Source organism: Diprion similis, chromosome 12 (genome assembly GCF_021155765.1).
Source record: "Diprion similis isolate iyDipSimi1 chromosome 12, iyDipSimi1.1, whole genome shotgun sequence".
Classification (NCBI taxonomy): Eukaryota; Metazoa; Arthropoda; class Insecta; order Hymenoptera; family Diprionidae; genus Diprion; species Diprion similis.
In genome coordinates, this window is record NC_060116.1 from 16822939 (window position 1) to 16845950 (window position 23012).

The window sequence follows — 23012 nt, forward strand, 5'->3', positions numbered from 1 at the left end:
TGTTGTCTTGGGGTGCGTGACGACGCGACTCGGTTTTTGCCGTGCGTATCGCGTGACTGCGATTAAACTACAAGGTATTCGATACTCGAACGTAAATATAATAGGCAAATATGTACCGAACTGTATCCCACCGGATAGCCTGCGATGCGTGGACCTACGTTTGTACCTACATACCAACACGCCGAGAGTGTATGTATAAACTCTGTGACTGAAGCACCGGCAAATTGGTTCAATTTCGTTTATATTTATTTAGGAATTTACTTTTCGTCTACTTCCGTCATTTGTTTCTTTATTAATTTTTTCCTTTTTTGCTTACTCCTTTTTTCTCAAGTGTACAAACTGTGTACAAACTCGATTATTATATCAAAATAGTGAAAAATTTGACCCGTTCGACTCTGTACGTTATGTCTATAAGAAAACGAAACTCTTTCTAATTTCATCAATCTTTTACTCTTAATTTGATTAAAAAATTAATCCGACCAAACATTATTTAGAGCATCACCTGGTGTTGGTTAGAAAAAAACGTCGAAAATTCTAGGTTGTTTTATAACGAATTTAGTTTAGAGAATCATATTTTTCAACATGCCGTTGAGAAATTTTTTTGCAAAAGACTGAAAATATAACACAGTGAAGGAGGAGGAAGAGAAAAAAGTCAGACTCGTCGGCTCGAGCGGTGAATCTGGATAACGCTGGTAGCAATTCGAGAAACTTGGAACGCGAATCTTCCAATTTTGTGAGTAATTTTGGCTCGCCGGCATCCCCGCAGCTCGCGAACCAAAGTCCGTCCGCAAGCCCTCGGATCATTTCTGCATATGCGAATACGTAGGAAGGAAGCAGTTGCATTTTATTGTTGCGGTTTTGATTTGCGAGGCATACGCGTGTGTGTGCAGAAAGATAGGCGCCCCCGAACATGTCGCCTGAATATCTGCCAGATAAGACGGGGAATCCCTCTGGGACTTCTTTTCCGCCAGCTTGGCTCGGGATCCCGGGAAAAGACTCCGCAGGTCTAGATCCGGCCGTCCGCACCTTCGGCGTCTGGCCTTAGTCCAAAAGTCCATCATATGAAGAATACTCGCCGCTATCCGGAATCCTAGGCCAGCCGATTTCATTCGCCGATTGATCTCCGCGTTTTCACTTCATCGTGTACAGTCATGCTTCCTTGTGCCGTTTAAAGTGTTGCTGTACACGTGCCGGATGACGAATTCGTCATCGGTGAAAATTTCTCTTATTCAAAACCGCGCGCGCGCGATTGTCTCGGACAATTTCTCTCTGACGTCACCCGACTTGCGTATTTCAATTCAGCATCGTCGCAATTTCGTGTTGCAAAAATTTTCAATCTGTTGTTTGAAGCAGTATTCGAAGGATTATTTATGCATTTATGTTCTCTTTCTTTCTTTATCAGAAAAATTTTCAACCTTCTTGGAGAAAACTTGGCAAAAGAAAAGACCTTTTCGCCGAGATAGCGAGCTAGAAAATTTTTACTTTGATACGTCATACGTACATCTTCCTAAAAAGGAACATAAAATAAAATAAAAAAATACACATAAAATTTAAATTGTCGATGCATAAACCTACGCAGCGCGTATGTTTCGTGCCAATTCCGTAATGCGAGTGTGTCCAATTAAAACCCGACGTTTCGAGTATACCTATACATGTACGTTCGAACGAATATAACCGTTACGTTTACCTGCACCTGCTCAGTCTTGCGATCGTAATAATATAACGATGAATTAACGGTCTTTTCCCAATTACCTAAAAAGTTAACGCAAACAATGTGGGCTACCGATAAAAAATTTTTTTTAACCACACTACTACGCTCGTCAGTAGAAAAAGTAAGGTGATTTCAGGTTTGAGAATTCATGACTTCCGACGGATGAGTAAAAAGTAAATTTGAAAATAAAATAAAATCAAAGAGAAGGACATATTTCATCATCAGCCACGTAGTTTTCACGAGGGATATCAAAGCTCGATGAGTATCCACCATCGGTCGGGTATCCGAGTAAACAGGTAGCCAGGAAATAGCCTATCAAGCCAAAGTACCGGCTGGTCTAACCCTTTCTTCATTGCCTGTTTTTGTTTTTTCTTTCTTTACCTTTTTTCTTTATTGCTCGTTTCTTTTTACCCTGAACAAACAGGTTTCCCTTGTTATTGAATGTGCATAAAATATGAACCACCTCCATTACCAGTGCGCTACTCACACGCTATTGTAGCATCTATAAATATTTTATTCGCGTATGTAGTAGGTACACCTCCTCCTGTCTATAACGCATGCCATACCTTCGCGAGGGATTATGGAAAAAGGTAGGGTGAATTAGTCAACAAAAGGTTTCCAACGGTATGAAAACCATACATTTTTCACGAGTTAATTTCATTTTATTTCTCTTTTTCTTCCTTTATTTTCAAGCAATTCTTCTCATTTTACGTGTACACACGTGTGCCGTGTATATCGTGTAGGTTTATGTTTATACCTCGCTCTGCGTGCTTTCTGGGGACGGTATATCAAACTACGACGAAACGACGAAAGATTATACGATAGCGTAACGCGAGCCATTTTCACGTTTCTGCAATCTCGCGTTTCTGCCATCTGCATAGCTCTGAGAAATCCACGCTGCAACTACATTCGTCATTTTAGATTTTATTTTATTTTTATCGACATACGACTCCAGGTATCGTCTCACGTAATTTCATTGTTCAAATTCCACGATGAAATTTTTTTACACATTTTTATATACGCCCTGAAATCAACACCGTATCTTTCTATGGGTTCACAATGTGTGTACGTGCATAAAATTAGCCGATACTTACCTAATTTCCTTTTTTTTTTCTTCCTTTTTTTTATATAGTGAAACAGTTCACGTAACGTCTAGCGAGTTTTGTTACACACGTTCCCAGGCAGAGAAATAATTATCTTTCGCTAGAATCATCGTATTTGTTAACTTCTTTGTGTTTAGTTCCATTTGCCAAATAGCTCTGCGATGTAGTCACGATCTGGAACCACCTTCGTGAAACGTTCTGCCCATATAATTCTACACGCGAGATTAGGATCATCACCTATACATATAATATCGTCGTGTTCCCGCTCTGTTGAAGCGGCAAATATGTAATCACGCAGGTACAGTTGGCATTGTGAATAATTGAGAAACGCAACGAGTACACAGCAGATACGCCATTCTTGGTGGCCGTGAAAAATAATGCCTGTAAGGTATACGGAAAATTCTTTGCAGAATCTTCGACATAACTGTGAGACTTCATTTTTTTGATGAAATTAATTTCGAAAAATAGTAAATGAGCTTAACAACTTCCAGGTAGTGTCACAGCCATCCAGAGAATGCTGCACTGATCATAGTTAGTTGCGCACTAATCTCCTTGATACATGTGTTTATTTATACCATATTTTACAATGTAAAGAAGACGTATAGAATGTAATTTAATCATAAGATTTTCACCTTTCAGTATCTTTATACTCTTCTTAAGAACCGAGACATTCGACTTGGAGCAGTTCCGGGTTTGTGCGAGGATTTGGCAGGACTTTATCTTGCGTACCAAGTACACAGGGGTCACAGGAGCAGACGCAGATTTTCATTCAGCCTCGGCGGGTAAAATGTGAGTTTGTATATGTATACATACGTATAATACACGTAATAATAAGGGTAGCGAACGAGGGACGAAATGTGAGAGACATATGGCAGAAAGAACGGGGGGAGGGAGGACAATAAACGAACCTTATTCTTACCCTTGATTCCTGATTTGTCAAGAAAAACAGAGCCAAATGAAATTCAGGTGTATATTGGTACACAGAAAGGCAAAAAAATAAAGGAACAAATGAAAAGAAGAAGAAGGAAAAAAATGAGGGAAACTAGAAGCGTCGGAATAAGAGAAAGAGTGTTGAGTGCAAAAACTAGATGCGCTAGAGAAAAGAAATACCTTTGCTTCTTCGGTTGAAACGATCGGTTTCACTTAGATGACCGATATGGCTGGAGGAAATCTTCGAGAGTTGATAAATTCAAAATTTCCTGATGTCCAAGGCAAAATTTTCCTCGTTTCGGGAAGGTCGAGTAATAACCGCTCTTTCGCGAGGTAACGAAAAATAAGTTACAATAAAAAAAAAAAAAAGCAAGAAAACACCTGAAATCGGAGGAATTCGAAATCGTCACATTCCTAGGAGGAGGAGCCTCTTCTTCACCCGATGTGGTTACCGTCTGTTAATTAAGTAAACGTGGATGTGCAGCGAGAGAGAGGAAAGCGAAAAAGCAGGAAACGTGAGTCGAGATCGAGCGAGAGTATAAGATGGGACATACGATGATGCAGTGTACTGTACAAAATAGGACATGCGGCGTAGAAAACGAAATTAAAAGTACACTGTATATCCACAGAGATTATACAGTTACACGAATCAAGGAGAAAAGTGTACAAACCTGATCCGCGTGGATGCGCGCGCGCACTTTTTGCTACTCGTGCGCATCGCGCCGACGCCTGCGCTAAGATTGTCTGCGATCTCGTGCGTTTCTGAAAAACATTATACAATATCATAGTCAGCGATTTGTTGCGCGCGCGTTTTTTTCTGCTTAATTTCTTTCTATCCAAAATTTTTTTAAAATATAATATGGAATTAGAATATTCGCTCCAGATGGAAAACCGCGATGATTTTCACTGAAATATTAGGTACAATTTCTCACATAATGTAATAATAGAAAAGAAAGTAAATCTGAAATAAGTTTGATATCGTTTAAGCTAAGCGGCCCGGTAAAAGAATAATTATTCTTCAAGCTCTCTCGAGTTGTAGAAACGGTAATTCGTTCGTTCACTTTCATTCGTACATACTTTTTAAGCATTTTCTTTCATTCTTTGCCTCTTCAAATGCCCCTCATTACTCAACGCTATCGTACAATTAGTTGGAATAATGCATTCCTTCAGCCCACGATATATACTATATATACAGTACAGTACGATCATAATTGTTGTGCTTTACCCGGTAATAATTTGTCGAGTGAGTATCGCTACGCGTAAGTGAACGTTATTGTTAGCCTGGTATGAGTAATTCGGGCTCAACGATGAATTCGATAACGAAGATCGTTGATTACTGGCGCGGGTATAACTTATAAATAAATAGCGAGATCGTTATCGCTGGACAAACATATTGCGGCTGGCTCGGTACTAAAAGACCTGCTTTTAAAGATATGGCGTCCATGAATTTTAGCAAGGTTTTTTTTTTCTTTTTCTCCATAACTCAAACTATTCTCCCGCTTTCTTATCTCAGTTAAGAAAATCCAAAAATTGTTTCCATAGAATTTTTTGTTGTAAGATGAAATTGCAAAGTTCTTTATTATCTCGAACTACAATCCGTCGTGCCTTGTAATTATGTTTCATGGACAGCGATATGAGGCATTCAGGGCAGTAAATTTTTCTAATCATTCGAACTCTCTTACCTCTCTGATGACCTTGCAGCCCCTGACATTCCCAATTTGTGAAAATAGGGCACAGAGCAAATCCTCCGAAACGGAATGGTCGAGATTCCCGACGTATCTGTGGGCGAAAAGGGAAAGAGACAGAGCTCGTTTAGATACAGCACGCGAATATCAAATCGTGCGGAGGATGGCTGCCGCAATAAAAACCTGTTACACGAGTGGGCGCTTGGTTCTTGCCTTGCCTATTCAGACGTCAAAATGATAAAAACAAGCAAGTGAGTGATTACGTTCATTTACGAGAGAAAAAAGATGAGACACAGGTAATTGCCTTGAATTTTGATTCTCTGCTTGTTTTGACAACTTTTTCGATCGTGTCCTTCACCTTTTATATACAATTCTTAAAGCTTCTCTCTCTTCTATCTCTTTCTCTCATTTTAGTGGGCATTTATTGTACCCATTCGAGCACAAAAGTAGATAAAAATTAAAAAATGCAAGTAATGCAAACGTGCAAGTTCAAGGCAGATTGTGAGCGTGCAAGATTGCAGTAAGATGAAGTGCGCGTACGTTGATATCATCGATTACAGATATGTATCTCGAGTATTATCATTTGCACATTTGAATTTAACTAAGCGGCTAATCAAAAGTCGTGTAAACAAAGCAAAAAAAACCTTTTACGACTACCTTGTATGAAACAAGCACAAGCAAATATGATTTCATATTATGAATATAAATCTAACGAAAGGTGGTTTGATTTCAATATTGATAAGTCCTTTGTCAGGCTCTTCCGCCGCTTGATAGCTAGCTGGCTTTTATCTGTTCAAATGTCGTCAATAAAGCTCGACATGCTCGAGTGAAAGATAAATAAAATTTCGGGAAATTCCTATTAGAACACGCACTTAAGCGATAAGAAATGAAGAAGAAACCTTTTTGCGTTGAATTAAAGTTGGGGATAATAATCAGAAGCATTAAGATCTCGCATGCGGCTGCTTGATAGATCCAAGCATCGAAAGACGGAACAGTGATCAGGAAATTCTTTAAAAAAAAAACTCATCGTCGATTATACTCACAGCGTTTTTAGCGTTGTTTCGGCCGCCTGCATCTCAGCCGTGTTACGTTAACCGCGGTCTAACGCTTAATTCCGTTGTATGCGCACACATTCGCGTCTCAACTAGCTGTTACATAAAGTAATTTTATTTAAATTTACCTTTGTGTGCGACAAGGCGGCCAAGAAACTGCGACAACGACGCCGGCGCCGGCGACGAACTCTTCGAAGTGCATATGTACGTATAACGACAGCCGGTGCAGCGGGTCGAGAGGAGAGAAGAGGAAGAGAATAGAGAGAGTAATAGAGGAGTACAAAGATGGATAGAAGGATAGAGAAACGAGGACAGGGAGGAAAAGGGCGGACGTGTTTCAACCGCTTCGAAAGCTCTCAAATTCCTCGGCGCTTGCGCGAAGTGCGCGCGCGTGCTAAATTGCCAATTGCGCGGTAAAATTCGCTGCACGCGGTGCTTCAATCCGGGAACAAGAAGATAGACGAAGATACCTGTCAATCAATGGTTATCTGCGACGTAGGCTGGTTTATTTTACCCATCCTATGTAGGTATACGAGGGAATTAACGACAGGAAACAGCTAATCGCAAATATTCGATATGAGGGAAAAACAAGGCACGATATCGGCCGTCGTTGAATTTGTCATAGCGTTGGAGAGTCGAACTAGACTCAAATTATCGTTTTTCATCGCGTAAGAGACTTGGAATTGTTGCTAAAAAAAAGTAAAGGGAAGAATAAATCTGGGGGAAACGATTCTTAGAAGAATAACAATTTATTAAAATACACATATAATTTGTATCCGGATTTTAATAAATATTAATATAGTATTTTATTCGTATATCTAGATACTTATACTTTACAACAAAAAGGAAGAAAAATAGTTTTTTGATTATGTTATACAGTATGTACACTTTGAAACCACTTGAGAAAAAAGAGAAACATTAGTACACTAATAACATATTTGAAAGAAATAAAAAGTTTATACATGTTGAGGACGATGTGGCAAATAGATCATCTGAGGTATGAGCGATAGGTCGTTAAAAAATAAGGGAAACACGGATAGGCAAAAAGACAGGAAAGGCGAAAAAGTACCTCGAGTCATTTTTGGCCTCAAAAATGGAAAATTGTCTCGCGCAGGTACCTTCTTTCAAAGTTGTGAATAATGTTCCGATTCCGAAAAAGGCATTTCGTTGAACTTTCGACACTGTATATATTCGGCATATAATTCTACTGTCATATGTCATCTTCTTGTGCTCCTTGATATACTCCCCCTCTTCTTTGCCTTCTTGTCCTACGTGTTCGTGAAACAGTCGGAGCTTCAAACTAGTTGAGCGAGTTTTTGATCGCGGTGTTTGGCGGCAAAGGTATCGGATCACGACTTTCGAAGGAATCCGGACGTGGGTGGAGGTCCTACAGGCCTTTCGCTTATCGGAGCTGTCGGATCCATTCCCATTACAACCGGTGTACTTTTACCGTCGAAACTAGACTCAGCGACGGCTGACGTGCCGGGATTGCTCATGTAGGCGGGCTGATTTGCTCGCGGCATAACGACCGGCGACAGCGGTGCTCTCTCTATTGTCAATGTTTGCTGAGGCAGCTGTGCGTCGCTTTGAATTCCCATCGAGCCGTATATCTCCTTCAGCATCATCAGCATCGTGTCCTCCGATTCCCTGAATCATAAATCAAATGGTTATTAACGTTTTGCGAAACCACATTTGACGTTAAAAATTTTTAGAGATCGTTACGCGGCGTGTTATTCGGAAAGTGGAAATTTGTCGGGTTTGCTTTCACTTTTTATCAATTTCAACTTCATTTTCTTATTTTCAATAATATTCTACGCACCAGCAGTTGATTCTATTTTCTAATTCTGCCCCGTGAAACGCTACGATTGCATTTAAATTTTTCTCAATCGCTAGAAAACTGCGTTTAATTATTCAAATGAACCCCTCGCTTCGTTCGAATCATCAAATGATTACCATACGCATAAACTCTACGTTGTTAATCGCCGACATTGCGAGATACTATAATAAAATACATCAAACTCGCTCTCTCTGAATAATTATAATAAGCTCCAAGCATCTGCGCTGAAATTTACTAACCAATAACAGACGTGACTCGTGAGTGCAAATATGTATTCGTTAATGTACTCGAAGGGGGCTTCTTGCAGGACATAATCCACCCTTCTACCGCCGTTCAATTTCCCGATCTTGATGTCATCGCCGGAGTCCTCGACTTGCTGCTGGCTGGTTACGGACTCGCTTGACGCATTGTTCAGCTGTTCCTCGACCACCTTGTCGATTTCCTGTTCCAGTGCCTGGTTGTCCGACCTGTGGAACATCGCCAGCTGGTAAACCGAGTTCCAAGTGCTTCTCACCGAGTCGAGGAGCTTGTGCTTCAGATCTGCCCCAACGCGAGCCATCGTTTCCTTCAATTCTGGAAAAGATACGGTATTGTGTCATTAGCGAATTGCTGCTCAATTGCAGGAGGATAAAGCGAGCCAAATATTTATTCCAACATAAATATCCTCACCAAGATGCATTCGCTTTCTTCCTTTGTGATGGGGGATCAGCTTTGGGCGAAACTTGCTCGCATCCGGATGAATCAGAGCCTCGATTCGGTAGGCGACGGGATCGAAGGGGTGAAATATATTAAAGAAAGCGGGGCAGGTGGGAAGAGCGAAGTCCTCACCGAGGGTGTCAATGCCACGAACAGTTACGAACATCCCGATTGGGCTTCCAAGGGCGAAGAAGGCGCTGGGATGAAAGTGAAGCTGGGGATAATTGATGTAGGGTTGACCGGTCCCGGCCGAACCCATTACGTAGCTGATTTTCCGACTAAGCATACTTTTCCGAGGCTTCGTTTTCGGCTCTTTTACCGTGTTGTCAACGTCGTCGTCCTTCTGAAAATTGATCCGAGTTTACAGTCGTTGGTTGGCACAAATTTTAGTGGTACACACAGCGCGTGATTCGCGCAAACTTACAACCGCCTCGTCGCCGGGTTCCTTTTCCTCCTCGGGCTTTTCCTTGATCGCGTCTTCCTCCTCGTTCTTCGGTGGTTTCTGATGGCACAAAAGATCGAACAATATCAAACTCCCCAGGGAATGACCACCGAGATAGACCCCGCCTTCAAAGGTCGGGTTCCGCTTCTTGAACAGCGCGTAGAGCCGGTTCATCTCGTGACCGACGGTTTGCATGATCGTTTGGCAGTATATCGGGCTGGTGTAAAAGAGTATATCGGACAGAGTGTCGTTCGTGAAGTGCCTCAGCTTTGGTATGCTATCGAGCGTTATTGCCTGCAGCTTTTTGTCGATCCCGGTGTCCTCGGAGTGCAGAGTCGTGTGCCAGGATATCGGCAACACCTCCATTTTGTGCACCATTCCCTGCTCACTCGCTGTACGGTAGTGTGATTGGACCAACTGTAGAGATATGCTGCGAAATTCGTCGACTGTCGAAGGAAAATAATAAACGATGATTATTTTTTTTTCCGATTGGAAATACTTTATAAATTTAGTCGTGATAAACTTACCAACTTCTTCGACGCTTCTAAACTTCAGATCGCAAACGCTTCCGATGCCGTGTACAAGGAAGAGAAGGTGGTCTACCTGCTCAGGCTCACCCTCATCGATGTTGAACTCGTCGACTCCTCGTTTAACGACCCGTGGCCGCAGCGTAGTGCCCTGCAAATACGCACTGTCCTCTGAACCCTTAAATAGCAAGGGTCAGAAATCGAACAGAACCATGCGTGCGTTAATTACAACCATACGTATAACTGGATCCGTCTCGTGAATGCGATACAAAATTGCAAAAAGAAAAATCACAGCCATGCGTGCGTTTGATAAAACTTTTACATTCAGGGACTACAAGGAAAAGCGGGCTTCTCTACTGTACAGACTCGACGATAAAAGAATAATTCACGACGACGAACATTTCTACACACTCTATAGACGCGCGCATCGAAACACTTACGCCATTGCTCCCCCAGGATGTAGTCGGCTCCGGGGACCCGGGCTGTAGATAGTGGACCTGGACGGTTGGGCTGTGAAAGATGATGTACTCCCCGTTGTTCAGTTCGATCCTCCTGCCCCATGCATCCGTGTTGCAGGCCTGCTGGTACTCCTCCTCGAGTCTGGCGGCGACGCTCTCCTCGTAGGGAAAGTACCGGGACTCAGTGGGTCCTTTGTAGAACCAGGAGCACCTCCGGACCTCGTTCGGGGCCCCGGACCAGTATACGGGGGTCCTAAGTCGCCTGAGGATGTCAACGTCGTACCGCCCGCCCTCGGTAGCAACGGTGGTCTCAGGAGTGATTTCAGTCGAGTTGTGAACCTCCTCGAGGTTCAGACTGTCCTGCATTGAGAACGGCAACCAGAGCACCTTGGTCTCCACCTCCTTGCGGTGGAACCAGTGCTGGTAAACCGGGCGGTACGTCATCTGTCTTGGTGCAGAAGTGCCTGCGGCCTAGAAAAGAATTTGATACCCTGCGTTAACGAGTGCTAGAATAATTGTGAGTGGGGGTTGACGGGAACATCACGGAGTGTCAAATCCAGTAATTGCAAAGTTAATGTTTTCAAAATTATGCATGCTTCATTCAGGTTGATGATTTTTTATCAAAATCAAGGAGTGAAAGCGGATTGCAAATGCATACATCGTTCCAAGGTGAGCAACTGTTTCAAACTATACCGTCTCGTTTATAAAATCAAACTCTTCTCTGACACAAGATTCGGTAATAAATTTTTCGCAATGACCGTGACTCGCAACGTAAGCACCACAGTACCATTTGGATAAATACATTCGATTGTGAAAACAATTTGCAATCGGTATTCGATTGAATCTTAATGAATTTGGGTTATTCCAATAAAAATTCCAAGCTTCATCGTTCCAATTTTATTCTGCAGATTATGCGAGGAAATTTTATAATAATATAATGACGGGTGGACATCTTGTACCAACACGAGACGCTCGTTAGAATACCTAATGAATTAGGGGTAAATGATTAACATGTTCAAACATACAGCGCGGTAGAACCGTTTGCTCGCGGGAAAACAATAAGAGGTTGGATATTTTCATCGAGCCAACAAAAATGAATGAGAACTTTATATTTCAACGAGTTATGGGAATAGCTCCAGGTGGGGTTACGTGTTTATAACGCTAAGCAAGCAAAAGTACGTATAAGGTACACATGTAGGACGTACGTGGCCGTACCTTACCGTGTACATATTTAGTTAATATGGGTATAGGCACATATTCACCACCTGGGACGTGAACTTTCCTACCTGCCGGGAAATTATACGAACGGTTATATACAGGGATTCTAAATACTTGACGTCTACCAATCACGATCGCTTCGTTTCATTGCATTTGTACAGAAAGTTTGAGGAGCGAGCAGTTCTGTGTGGATTTTGGAAATTGGAGCCTAAACTCGAAACAAAAGTTGATAAAAACTCGAAACAAGATGATGAAATATATCTCCGTTAATTTCCTTCGAAATGCATCATGAATTAGTCCAGTTTTACATTCCGAAATTAGGTGTAACACTTAGTTTCCAATTGCACATGGTAAGTAAAGCCTTAAAACTCACTAGTGTTCTGAACCGTATCAACAACTGATCGAGCATCGGGTAAAATATCTGTTGAAACAGAGAAGCCATTTCCCAAGAAGTGTTTGATCTCTGATCTTCAAAGACTAAACAGAACAAAATTAATCTTTATGGTACTGATGCAATAGTAGATTCTGTCCAACTAATCGTTATGAGAAACCGGAACATAAATAAATGAAGCTCAGGCATTTTGTCTACAAAAAAAAAAAAAAAAAAAAATTAAACTGAATGGGTCACTGGACGAAATGAATGAATGAAGAAATAAACCTTTCTCTAAAATAATGTAATGGCCGAATCGTACAAAATGACAAAGTAACATCGTTCCTAAATTATGCCTCTACTGCAGCCTAACTTTCGAAGGTTTTCGACTATCGACGCAGACCAGATCGTGTTGGTAACGACTTTCACTAGGTAGATTGTCTCCATTCCGGTTCAGGATTGTAAATTTTGCTTAATTTATAATTGAAAAAAAAAAAAACAAATAGAACCCGACTGTTTCTAACTTTGGACCCTAAAAAATCCTCAGATGCTCACATTCTTATGATAGATAATTGAACCGCGACAAGTACAGGAAGTCCAACAACGATACTTACCAAACTATGTAGACTTGGAGGTAGATTTGGCAGCCCACTATCAAAGGTACTCGTGTGTCCAGAACTCCCAAGGAGGTTAACTGACATCTGAATGGGATCAAGAGTGGCGGATCCAGTGGGCTCGGGAACGGTGACTCCCATAGGCGGTGACGGAGGGGTGAAATAGGACACCGGATTTTCGTGACTGTTTCCGCTTCCAAAATGATTTTCAGGCAAAGGTGCGTTCGAGGCCAGAGGGTAGGAGTAGCTCTGCGGATTGTAAACAGGTGCGAAACTTTCCAGCACCGAAAAAGACTGCGTCTGTAGGTGAGGCTGGGGATTCGCCGGAGTGGAGAACTGCGAGGGGTTGTAAAAGCTCGGTGCCGAGCTGGGTTGCGACAGCGTCGATGTCGAGGGCGGGGGCGCCGGAGTCCCAGCAAGTGGCTGGATCTCCGCCTGGAACTTGTTCGGGTCGTAAAAATTAGAATTTGACGCGGGCCGATCGAGGGTCGGCGCGAAGTAGGCCGCGGTGGACGAAGCGAGGGTTGAATCGGATTTCTCGCCCCCAAAATCTAGAGGCTCCGGCTCAGCGACCTTCGGCGAAAGCTCTTTCCTGGTGGCCAAAAGGTGTTCAAGTTTCTCGGAGACCCGCGCCGCCGAAATCGGGGCGAACGGTGACGAGGACGAGGACGGAAGCTTGTTTTCGGGGGTGAAACCAACTTCCGGCGCCGACGGGACCGGAAGCGACACCAAGGGTGACGACTCGCAAAGGTCTACGTCACGCAGCGCATCATCCCCGCTGTTCTGCCGGGCTTCATCAACCCCTGGGCCCCAGTCGCGGCCCGGAGTCGGAGGCGCGAAGGTCGACGAGGGCGTTGGGTTCGCCGGGGTATTTTGCGGCGTTGCAGGCTCGGAAACCCGCGGCTTTATGCTCTGTGAAGGAGTTCTCTGCTCACTCGGAAACGCGTTTTGGAACTCAGGACCCGGTACTGGGGGCTGAACTTGACTTGGCGCAAGCTGCGGTTGGTACAACGCCGGTGGAGCTGTGGGTGAAAAAACTGGCTGCGGGGCCAACGCGGTAGGTGGAGGTAGTCCGCTGACCCGGGGACTGGAAGTAGTCAGATCCGGAGGAGGCGCATACTTGAGTCGTCGCTGGTTGCCGAGTCTATAGGACGATGACGGAGCTCCTGGATGAAAGAACAGTTCGAATTGTTAATGATCCAGAGGTCTAAGTACAGTGTCAGGGGGTCAAGAAGCACTAATTCAAGACTCACCTGTCGGGGGCAGAGCAGCGGGGGGCGGCTGGGCTGCCGGAGGTGTAAATAGCGGAGCTGCAGGTACCAGAGGAGTAGAATTATTCGGTTGAAACCAGCTTGTAGTGGTTCCTCCAAGTTCGTGAGGGTTTTCCTGTCGTCCAGGCGATGGCCCAACGTTGCTGGACTGGTACGGGGTGGTGGAATAGCTACTCGGCGGATAGTTAGACGGATACGAAGTGTAATCGGGAACAGCGGAGATCCGGGCAGCGGTGTCTTCTCTGTTATCGCCGGTGATAGAAGCCAAGGAAAGGTTTGGGAGCGAGGATAGAAGCGACGATAGATAGCCCTGCTTTTGGGGTTGAATGGCGGATTCGCTGGTGGTTAAATCTCGGGGCTCGTTAATAGGTGGTAGATAAATTTCCGCGGTGGCAGGGGCGCTCTGTAGATTCTGATGCTGCTGCTGTTGGTGGTCGGGGCGAGCAGCTGATCCGACGTTGAATTCTGCAGGATATGATGACGGCGGAGGTTGAGGCTGCTGCCCTACGAAGCTAGCTATTTCACCTTCTGTAAAGAAAATTAAATGGGAAATAAAGCGGGCCATGATAGCGCTCGTTTGTTCATCCGTGTAGCAATGTTGTCCCGGGTTTTCGGAATCGACTCCCAACTCTACGAATATGTCTCTTGGCCACGCGATTCATCATCGAAAATAAATATTGAACAGGATGCGCGTAAGCGAGGCCACAACTATGCCGGGAAACACCTGAATTCTGGGTTATACGAGATAATAGACGGACCCTGATAAAAGGAAAACCTTCGGGCCTTACAGCTTCGAGTGTTTCATGTTCCTATGACGTGCGTCCTGTTCTCTATCCTCTCTCTCTCGCTCTCTCTCTCTCTATCTTTCTCTTTTCGTTTACCGAACCCGTTGTCGTTCGATCTACAAAAGTATTGCGCAAGAATATGTGCTCGGACGTCCAAATTTACACAGGCATTGCACGCGGGTGTACGCGGGGTATTTGGAAACGTTTGATAAAAACCAACCGACTACGAGCCCCTTGTCTCAATCCATCCTATAAAGGACCGGCAGAGCACGCGAGCCGTTTAGTCTAAGAGTCCGCAGAGGAAACACGATGTGCAAGGATACCAAAAGTCGCCCAAGTATTTCTTCGCGGACCCAATTTCAAGCCGCGTTGTGTGCGTGGTGTTGGATATCTGCTATCTGCATATCCATCGGCGATGCATCGAGCACTCAAGAACCGCGAATGATGGTGGCAGAGTTCATCAGGGACTCGTACGGTCCTCGGATTCAGGACGGATCACTTAAAAACGAATCTACACTCTTACTCAAGGAAAAAATTGACTCGAACCTTCCGGCAACGAAAAAGATCAGCTTGATAAGGTCCGTGGATAATTTGTGATGATGAGGGTCAGTTATCGTTAACGTTTTTCTCAATTTTTAAGGTACTACCTGCGCCCAAAGATCCCGAATGAACCGATCGCCGTGGTGATCGATACCGCGGACAGGTTCTACGAGAACGTGAAACGCCTGTGGAGGCTTGTAATGGACGGCAATAAAGTCGAGGAAAATTTACTGCTCTTCGCTTATAACGATACAGGTGAGTGAGATGATATCAGACAAGTGGTTATGGAGGTTTTGCTATTTTGGTAGGCTGATAACAAACACGAGGAGAAGCTTTCCATTATCCGAATTGACTTTGCATACCTGAGATGCTGCTGTTAAAGGAGAAAGTACCCCTACGGGCACTCACACGTCGTCTTCCGTTACGTTAAAAAATGCGGATGTACCGCATATGAGAACGGGTCCTAGTCACCACATCCATCATTTCTACCAGTTTTAAAATGAAAGTAAATTGACAAGGGTGGGGCAAGATTGACCCCTCGAAACGGAAGTTGACCAACTCGTATGTGACCCCAACACGTGGCTCGTGGATCAACCATCCAGTCACGCTCCAGGGCAACAATAATTTCGACGACTTTTGACTCTACGCGTTCCGAAGAAACGGGAAAACGTCAAAGAATGCAACAAGTCGAACGAGTAAATGTGATGTACCCAACATCTGACTTAAATCCTCCGCGTAGGTCGACGATGGCAATGAAACGCCGTTTATTTACATTACTCGCCGGAATTGTGATTTAAACGTTGCTGCACGTTTAGCCACGTGCAGCTGTGGTACTAACTGACCTCGTTCTCTGTCGAAATAAAAAAATAAATAAATAAAAATTAATAAAAAAACATCCAAGTCAATGTTAGATACACAAGTTGAAAATAAGTCAAACGTAATACGTAGATATACTCGGTGAAGGTTTGCGTAATCGATTGCGATGCTTTTCGTTCCGCTGAATAGCAAGCCACTATCACTGTAAATGCGTTGCAGTATAAATATTTTCCGTTGCGTGCGCACCATTTTCAGGGTGAAAATAATCGTGAAATTGATAGAGATATACTGGTCCCATTTATCCAGTTCTTTCATAAGCTTTCACTTATCATTACTTGAAAAAAAAACATGCTACCAGTATTCCGATTTCAAAAGAAGAATTTAAGCTAAAAGGGGACGCGACGCCAAATTTAGGAATGTCATAAAGAGCATAATAGATTCGAGAAAGTTGCCTCGTCTCCCAAATAACCTCTGACATTCTAACTTCTTTCAATCCTGTAGACTGCAGACTAGTGAGAACACTGGGTGACCACGATGGGGAGGCTGCTGAAGCCTTGACCAGGATTCCGATGAGCACATCAGGATCGGAGAGTGCGGAAAGGATGCTAGACTGCGTGAACTTCGCCTTGAAGATGGTTCAGTCAGATAGCTCGATTTTCCTTTTTACTGGAAGAAAACTTGGGAACGGGATGTTTCTAGAGAGTACGATAACTGAAATGATCAACAAACGATGCGAGGTGCGTAAAGCAGTTTTCAAATTTTGAAATTTTGAAATTACACCGTCCATGTATACGACACTGAATCGGGTTTCTATCCTCCGCAGTTCAACGGTATCTGGTGCGCCAATAATCCAGGAAAATCCGAAGAAGTCAACGTCTACGAGGCAATTGCACACAGGACAAACGGCCACTTCTTTCAATTCACGAAATTCGACCTTGACCAACTGGTAACCACGCTTGGAACCGAAGCTTACCCTAAGGTAAGCAATTGACTAACAGTAAAGTGAACTTGACAGTGTTCGATAACAGCTTACGGTACTCAGAGCCTAGTTCTGTCTTCATTTAGTCCGTGAAAGTGAAGAAAGAGAAAAACGATATGTGCCTTGTGAGCTGTTATCGGAATTTAACTAGGGTCAAACAGCGTCAGGCAAAAAAATTCAAATCAGTGCAAAAAAAGAGTACAGTTATCCTATACATGATTGCAACTTTTATCATTTGTTAAACAGGATAGACTTCAGGGTTACACAGAGTCCAACGATCTTGACCTCGACAATAACGGGGCTATTTTACCACCGGAGATAACCATGGGTACGTATTTTGATATTTTTCATGCATATGAGAAAATTTATTGCGAATACTGATGCACGTGGCTTTCGGAATACCCTGCATGATGGATATAGATGTGCAGTAAAAACGCGACGGTTACCTTCCAGCAAAAAAAAAACAATTGCTACATTTGCTGTTCCTAGTGTTTCTACGATCACTAGATGCTGCTGAAGTAACGCCAGGCTGACACTTACCGCGTGTTGCAAAAAAGTCAGCGAAGATTCGGGAAATTTTCACGGTTCACGATTATTTATCGTTACTTTTATTTGCAAACTGGGTTCTTTAGTGTGGGTGTGACTTTAAGCTGAGCACGTGCGATCCCGCCGACTCGTGGGCTAGACAGCAAAGGTGGCGGCGGGCATGTTTGCGAAGAGACGAGGGAAAAATCGATACCTCCGAAAGCTCAACTTCGCGGCTAGAAAGCCTCTCTCCCTTGTCCTTCGTTTCGCGGCGCACGCGCGTCGCTCACCCTGCGTGCAGAGTTAACACGCGTATCCTACTGCACGCTCACCACAAAAGGTGTATAAAATTAAAAACTGAAGGAAGCGACACCGTATATTGATTCCATTTATCAAAGTTATCGGTTATAAACTCTTGGCACAACTGCGAAGTTTAACGTATAAGTAAAACAAAGCTTTTGACCGTGACCGAAAGCCGAAAATATCTCAAAGCCTCTCAGCTGTGGTTGTGGTATCAGAGCGGAGTGGAACTGGATAACGCCTACTTGTGTTTACTCGCGAAACAATGACTTACCGATTTACTCAGCGAAACAATGACATCAACTATGCAGTGACACCATTTGGTGCACGGCTTCAGAATCGCGTGTCCCATGCACCACAAAACACTGTGCAAAGTTTTCGTTCACCCACGAGCAAACGTGGAGCAAAAACTATTATCCTCCCTGTCCTTTTGATCGCTCCACATTATTCTTGATTTTCTTGTACCTATTTCTTATCCGCGAATCGGAAATGCAACGAAGTCCGAGGACGACAAGGGAACGCGGAGCTACTTGGCGGTGGAAAGATCGACCGATAACTGCTGCTCAAGAGAACTGAACCGACAACCCCTCGCCCTCTTCTTGGCTCGTGCCTCTTGGCTCTTGGCAGTGAGCCTATGAATATAACAACTATTGTGTAACTATAATTTGCACTTTGCCCGCCACGGACATCGCTGACTTGAACGCGCGGCCGCGGCCGACGCTTCGCGGGCATCCGGCTTCGGCGTTTGGCATTGACTTTTATTACATCTGTGCATATCGCAAAAAACAACACACACGTTATTTGTACTCTCATGCATGTCGTAATAATAAGTAAATAATCTCGCAGATGATGCGTTGCGTGTATTTTGTCCGCTGTTTATGCTCGTGTGACGAATCACAATCAGATCAATAAGACGTTGATTGTTTGTCGATTAATTATACTGAATATATTGCAACAATAAGTTTCTCGTTTTTTTATAGGTCCTTAAAAAGATACCCTTTTAACACATTCGTAGGTACTTACAAGGAGAAAAACTTTTTCCTGATACGATTTATCTTTAGGTTTTTCTCGCAACTTTCCCCATACAACAATACGCAATGCAACACGCTTTATCTACAGTAGAAATAACCATGTATGAACCTGAGCAATACCATGACATTAGCAAGTTAACCTGATAATGATTAGCTTTGTATAACTGATTGTGAGATTCAACCAAGAGCATTAAAAAAAAATTTCCAGTCTTATCACGGCCGACAATTACAAACATGTGTCAAAATCATACACAAAACAATATTCTGACGCTGTGTGGGGAAACCGCAAACGTCATTGAATCATCGGTCAAAGAGCGTGTGCAGCAAGCCATAAATCCACGTCGCGAACATGCCGATTTTTTCATCGGTTCATCCTCCTTATATCAAACAAACAAAGAAAACATTTTCTCATATGTACACATCTAGGTTGAATGAAAGCTCGCGACTGCAAACTATTTTTTCAATGTTAATCCGTAAACAATATATCGCATTGAACGAATGAAGATCCGATCTCTATCCTTCCTAAACTCAATATGAATTTTGTAACGTAGGATCCGCGGCCACAAGCCCGTGGACATCGGTCCTTCGATCAGCCGTGATAGTTGACGAAAAGGCAGCGGATGACGAGAGCGCGGATCTGCTCTACGACCCGAGAATTAATGGTACAAAGACTCGAGTTTATTCGGCAAGGATGGCGACGGCCGAGGACAAGGCTGAGCCAAGGGAGGCTCTGGAGCTCGAGGACATGAGACTGGCCTCGTTGACGGCAATCGAACAGGCTACTCGCCTGGAAACGACCACCATCGAGATCACGGCTGAAACGAGTCTGGTGGGACGACCAGGCAGCGTATCCAGGCTGATATTTCGGATCACCAACAACTATCCGCTGACTATCCGGCATTACTTCCAGGCGAAGAGCAACTCCTTGAACGTTATCTACCTCCAGCCGAGAAAGTGAGTGACGATTCTCAGATTCATAATCCCGCATTTCCATTCAAGCACTCTTCATTTAAGTCATACAAATTTTCATAAATGACGCACTAACTGCAGGTCAACTGCATAACTCCAGATCACAGATCCTAAATCAATTGAACAATACTTTGATAGTATCGTACGGAATAGTGGTGTAATTTTTATCATCTCTGACCCGCCGTGATAACGGGCTGTTTGTTACCACAAATCAATAACAGTGCAATTTTTAGAGAAAATAATGAAGCTGTTTTCCTGACGTGATAAACATCAATCAATATACGACGCATGACGTGAACTCAATCGTTTTTGCGTTTTACAGTTCCTGGATCCAGTCTGGACAGTCTTTGAGCGTCGTAGCTGACGTTCTCGTTCCTTCGTCGGCGACGGATTCGACAACTGGAACTGTAAGCTTGGTTGTCCAGGGGATCGATAGCGTCGAGAAATCGGCTTACCTCTACGTCCGCCAGACCGGCTCTACGGTGAAATAAATTTTCTCATTTGGCTGTTAATTTCGTTAGCTCGTTTATTCTTCCTCTACGTATGATCATAGCAACTACTATAACGTCTCGTGTTTTGACGACAGATTTCAGATACCAACAAACCCACGATAACGCACACTTTCAACAACAACTGCGCCGGAAAGCTAGAAAGCGGTACCTGCGCCAACAGTCTTTGGAGCGTCAACGTCACCATCCAGGATAGCGACTCAGGTCCGTACATAATGTGGTATCATGACTCTTGACTAAATCATAGCATCAAATATCATTGAATAATGGAAATTGAACCATTACGACAAGCCATAAGTTTCGGTCGCACTGGGGATCAAGTTTGAAATCAAGTGAAATCAAGTGAATAAATTACGATTATGCCTACACTGAGAACTACACTTAGTTGGATTACTAAACATTTCGTTACACCAACAGACCTTGAATCGACACAAATAAATATTCATTTCCCCGTCCGTGATCGCTCATTTAGTTGATTCTACGACTTTTTTTCTCAGTTATTGTAAACTCTACAAATTCAGGGTCAATGAACTCTACACAGCTCACACGTTACGTATACGTAACGCCTGCAGGAAACTCCTTTTTATCTCTGTGACTTGATAACATATACACCTACAAAAAATCATTCGATTTCAACAATCTCTCCGTAAAAGGTCTGCAACGGGTAACGTCGTCACCAAATGGCATTCGGGCGACAACGACCTTCATCAGTGGGACCAAGTCGTCAACCAAGTTTCAATACGCGGCAACCTGCTGCCAGACAAGCGTGGTCGTCACTGCTTACGACCTCTTGGGCAATTCGAATTCTCGGACGATCGACGTAACCGGTAAGTGTCGCCGTCAGAATTTTCCCGCCTTCGCTTTTTCAACTCTGACCATCGAATTCTAAGACAATCTGACTTGATTTCAATTCCAGCCTGGGACAACCTGTCCGAAAGCCAGATCGCGGCCATTGTACTTGGTGCGCTTTTACTACTGCTTATCATCGTCGCCATCGTGCTCGTCATTATATGTTGCATCCGACGACGCAAGAAGAGTCAGGACCTACCATATACTCAGCGATACGGATCGAGACCACCTGCGCGTGCCGAAAGGACTAGTTTTTAAGAAGCTCCTTTTACAATTAGATAGATATCATCCAATACATGTATGCTAGCATCTTTAATGCTGTACAGATCATTGCCCAATGATTAGAACAAGAGAAATGCAAAGAAGAGCCAATAAAATGCGAAATGAATGATCTTATAAAAGTGCATTTAATTAGCGGGTGTCGATCTAGCGTAGTATAATCCGACAAATTAGTCTGTGGTATTGTACACTTAATTTATTCTGTCTAAAATAATAGAAATGTCCCGGCAAAGACAGGTATCGTATGATTTTAATAGAACTTTTGACACTCAATTTTCATTTGTACGTTGAAAATAAATTAAAAAAAGTAATTATGTACACACTTGGGTTATGTCAAGCCTATATTAATTTTTGAATTTCCGGATCAAGTACGTGCAACGGTAGGTAACGGCAGAGATCGGCCTTACCTCAAACCGCTAAACTGGCACGGCTGTTTTATCGGCGGCGCAATATCAGTGCATTCGGCGATATATAGGCAGATACCAGGTAGCGCTGCTACGTACACAATTCGTTCGCACCACTGCCGGTGATTTCGCAAACTAGCTAGACCGCAAGCCATCTTCAATTCATCAACTCGAACGACGTGTAGCATATTGTTGGATTGCATCCATTATAACGAGTTTGTTAAAATACGACTCGTAACACGAAGAGTACCATCATCGATGTGATAACTTTTTGTGCGACAAACTCAGCCGGCAGCACACAATGACACGGCCCTGAGTGGCAAAGAAAGAGCCACTCCCACGCCGAACGATATTTCTAATAACCTCCTAGAGTAAACTCACCATCTTGAAGCACCGACGAGGTCGCAGGTGTTACAGGCATTAACACAGCATTCCCCGAAAAATCCTCGAAGGGGAAACCCACTCCCGCGGCAGAGAGCAGCGGGTTTTTCACTTTACGCGACGTGTCACTCATTCCGTTCCATCACTCGCTCCGCCATTAAACAAACACGGTGACCATTAGCAGTGGACGTCGCGTGTTGAACTTTAGTTGAACCTCGGTGATACGCTGCGCGGTGGAGCTGCGTTCGCGTGTAGATAAACCCTTATTCAACTGGGCCGGGAACTTGAAAGTATGTAGATGGCATCGAAATGTAGTAATACTGGAACGCACACCGTGTATGTACAAAAGGCGTGTCGCTGTATGTGTAGTCTATCATCTTCAGTGTGGATAGGCAACGCAAAGGTTGAACAGAGACAGAAGTATTCTTTTTATAAGTAAAAGAGAGTAGGTACTACCCACTCTATCTCTGTCATTACCGTTCAAAATGGAGTATCTGAGAAGGACAGAGTCCATCCACTTTTCTATCTTTCTCGGTGACACTGTCTAGGGCAACGTCGCGTTACGGATAGCGTTCCAATATTACTATGAAAATCGAAAACGGCTAACTCCTTGGGATTTTTCCGAAGAATTTTCGAAATTTCGACGATTGGAATGATGTTTGAAATCGCTTATTTGATGAACTGTATCGACGTAATTTCGCCGAAGAAATCGATGGCTCGGAGCCCGAATA

The 23012-nt window shown here is 43.6% G+C and overlaps 3 protein-coding genes across 5 annotated transcripts; 1 reads left to right on the top strand and 2 right to left on the bottom strand.

The window, feature by feature from the left end:
* Positions 1-2843: 2843 nt before the first annotated feature.
* LOC124413410 (nucleolysin TIAR-like) lies at positions 2844-7165 on the bottom strand. Of its 2 annotated transcripts, none has more exons than XM_046893962.1 (4): positions 6610-7165; positions 5427-5523; positions 4416-4506; positions 2844-3026 (listed from the first exon to the last, which is right to left on the bottom strand). In XM_046893962.1, the coding sequence occupies exons 1-4, from the start codon at positions 6681-6683 to the stop codon at positions 2905-2907; spliced, it is 384 nt and encodes a 127-aa protein (XP_046749918.1). In that variant the 5' UTR covers positions 6684-7165; the 3' UTR covers positions 2844-2904. The 2 variants fall into 2 exon arrangements, with proteins under 2 accessions (XP_046749918.1, XP_046749919.1); XM_046893963.1 differs by having other exon boundaries at positions 6473-6663.
* A 545-nt stretch (positions 7166-7710) lies between these two features.
* On the bottom strand, positions 7711-22478 carry LOC124413406 (SEC23-interacting protein-like). 2 transcript variants are annotated; one of them, XM_046893954.1, is made up of 9 exons: positions 22282-22478; positions 13897-14442; positions 12644-13809; positions 10424-10912; positions 9984-10134; positions 9439-9902; positions 8988-9357; positions 8558-8891; positions 7711-8128 (listed from the first exon to the last, which is right to left on the bottom strand). In XM_046893954.1, the coding sequence occupies exons 1-9, from the start codon at positions 22412-22414 to the stop codon at positions 7831-7833; spliced, it is 3951 nt and encodes a 1316-aa protein (XP_046749910.1). In that variant the 5' UTR covers positions 22415-22478; the 3' UTR covers positions 7711-7830. The 2 variants fall into 2 exon arrangements, with proteins under 2 accessions (XP_046749910.1, XP_046749909.1); XM_046893953.1 differs by having other exon boundaries at positions 9984-10161.
* LOC124413408 lies at positions 14994-21819 on the top strand. Its single transcript, XM_046893956.1, has 10 exons — positions 14994-15277; positions 15340-15494; positions 16557-16792; positions 16879-17034; positions 17281-17362; positions 19442-19844; positions 20182-20341; positions 20446-20572; positions 21022-21195; positions 21285-21819. Exons 1-10 carry the CDS (start codon positions 15009-15011, stop codon positions 21473-21475), a joined length of 1953 nt encoding a protein of 650 aa, XP_046749912.1. The 5' UTR covers positions 14994-15008; the 3' UTR covers positions 21476-21819.
* Positions 22479-23012: the final 534 nt, after the last annotated feature.

Bases quoted from the DNA above. Each gene is read 5' to 3' on its own strand.
- LOC124413410 (XM_046893962.1), bottom strand. From the start codon at position 6,683: ATGCACTTCGAAGAGTTCGTCGCCGGCGCCGGCGTCGTTGTCGCAGTT. The intron at 5,524-6,609 runs GTAAATTTAAAT...TTTCGCCCACAG, and splicing joins CCGCCTTGTCGCACACAAAG to ATACGTCGGGAATCTCGACC. The intron at 4,507-5,426 runs GTAAGAGAGTTC...AATGTTTTTCAG, and splicing joins GCTGCAAGGTCATCAGAGAG to AAACGCACGAGATCGCAGAC.
- LOC124413408 (XM_046893956.1), top strand. From the start codon at position 15,009: ATGTGCAAGGATACCAAAAGTCGCCCAAGTATTTCTTCGCGGACCCAA. The intron at 15,278-15,339 runs GTCCGTGGATAA...TCAATTTTTAAG, and splicing joins AAAAAGATCAGCTTGATAAG to GTACTACCTGCGCCCAAAGA. The intron at 21,196-21,284 runs GTAAGTGTCGCC...TTTCAATTCCAG, and splicing joins TCGGACGATCGACGTAACCG to CCTGGGACAACCTGTCCGAA.
- LOC124413406 (XM_046893953.1), bottom strand. From the start codon at position 22,414: ATGAGTGACACGTCGCGTAAAGTGAAAAACCCGCTGCTCTCTGCCGCG. The intron at 13,810-13,896 runs GTGAGTCTTGAA...TCTTTCATCCAG, and splicing joins CGCTGCTCTGCCCCCGACAG to GAGCTCCGTCATCGTCCTAT. The intron at 8,892-8,987 runs GTGAGGATATTT...TATCTTTTCCAG, and splicing joins AAGAAAGCGAATGCATCTTG to AATTGAAGGAAACGATGGCT.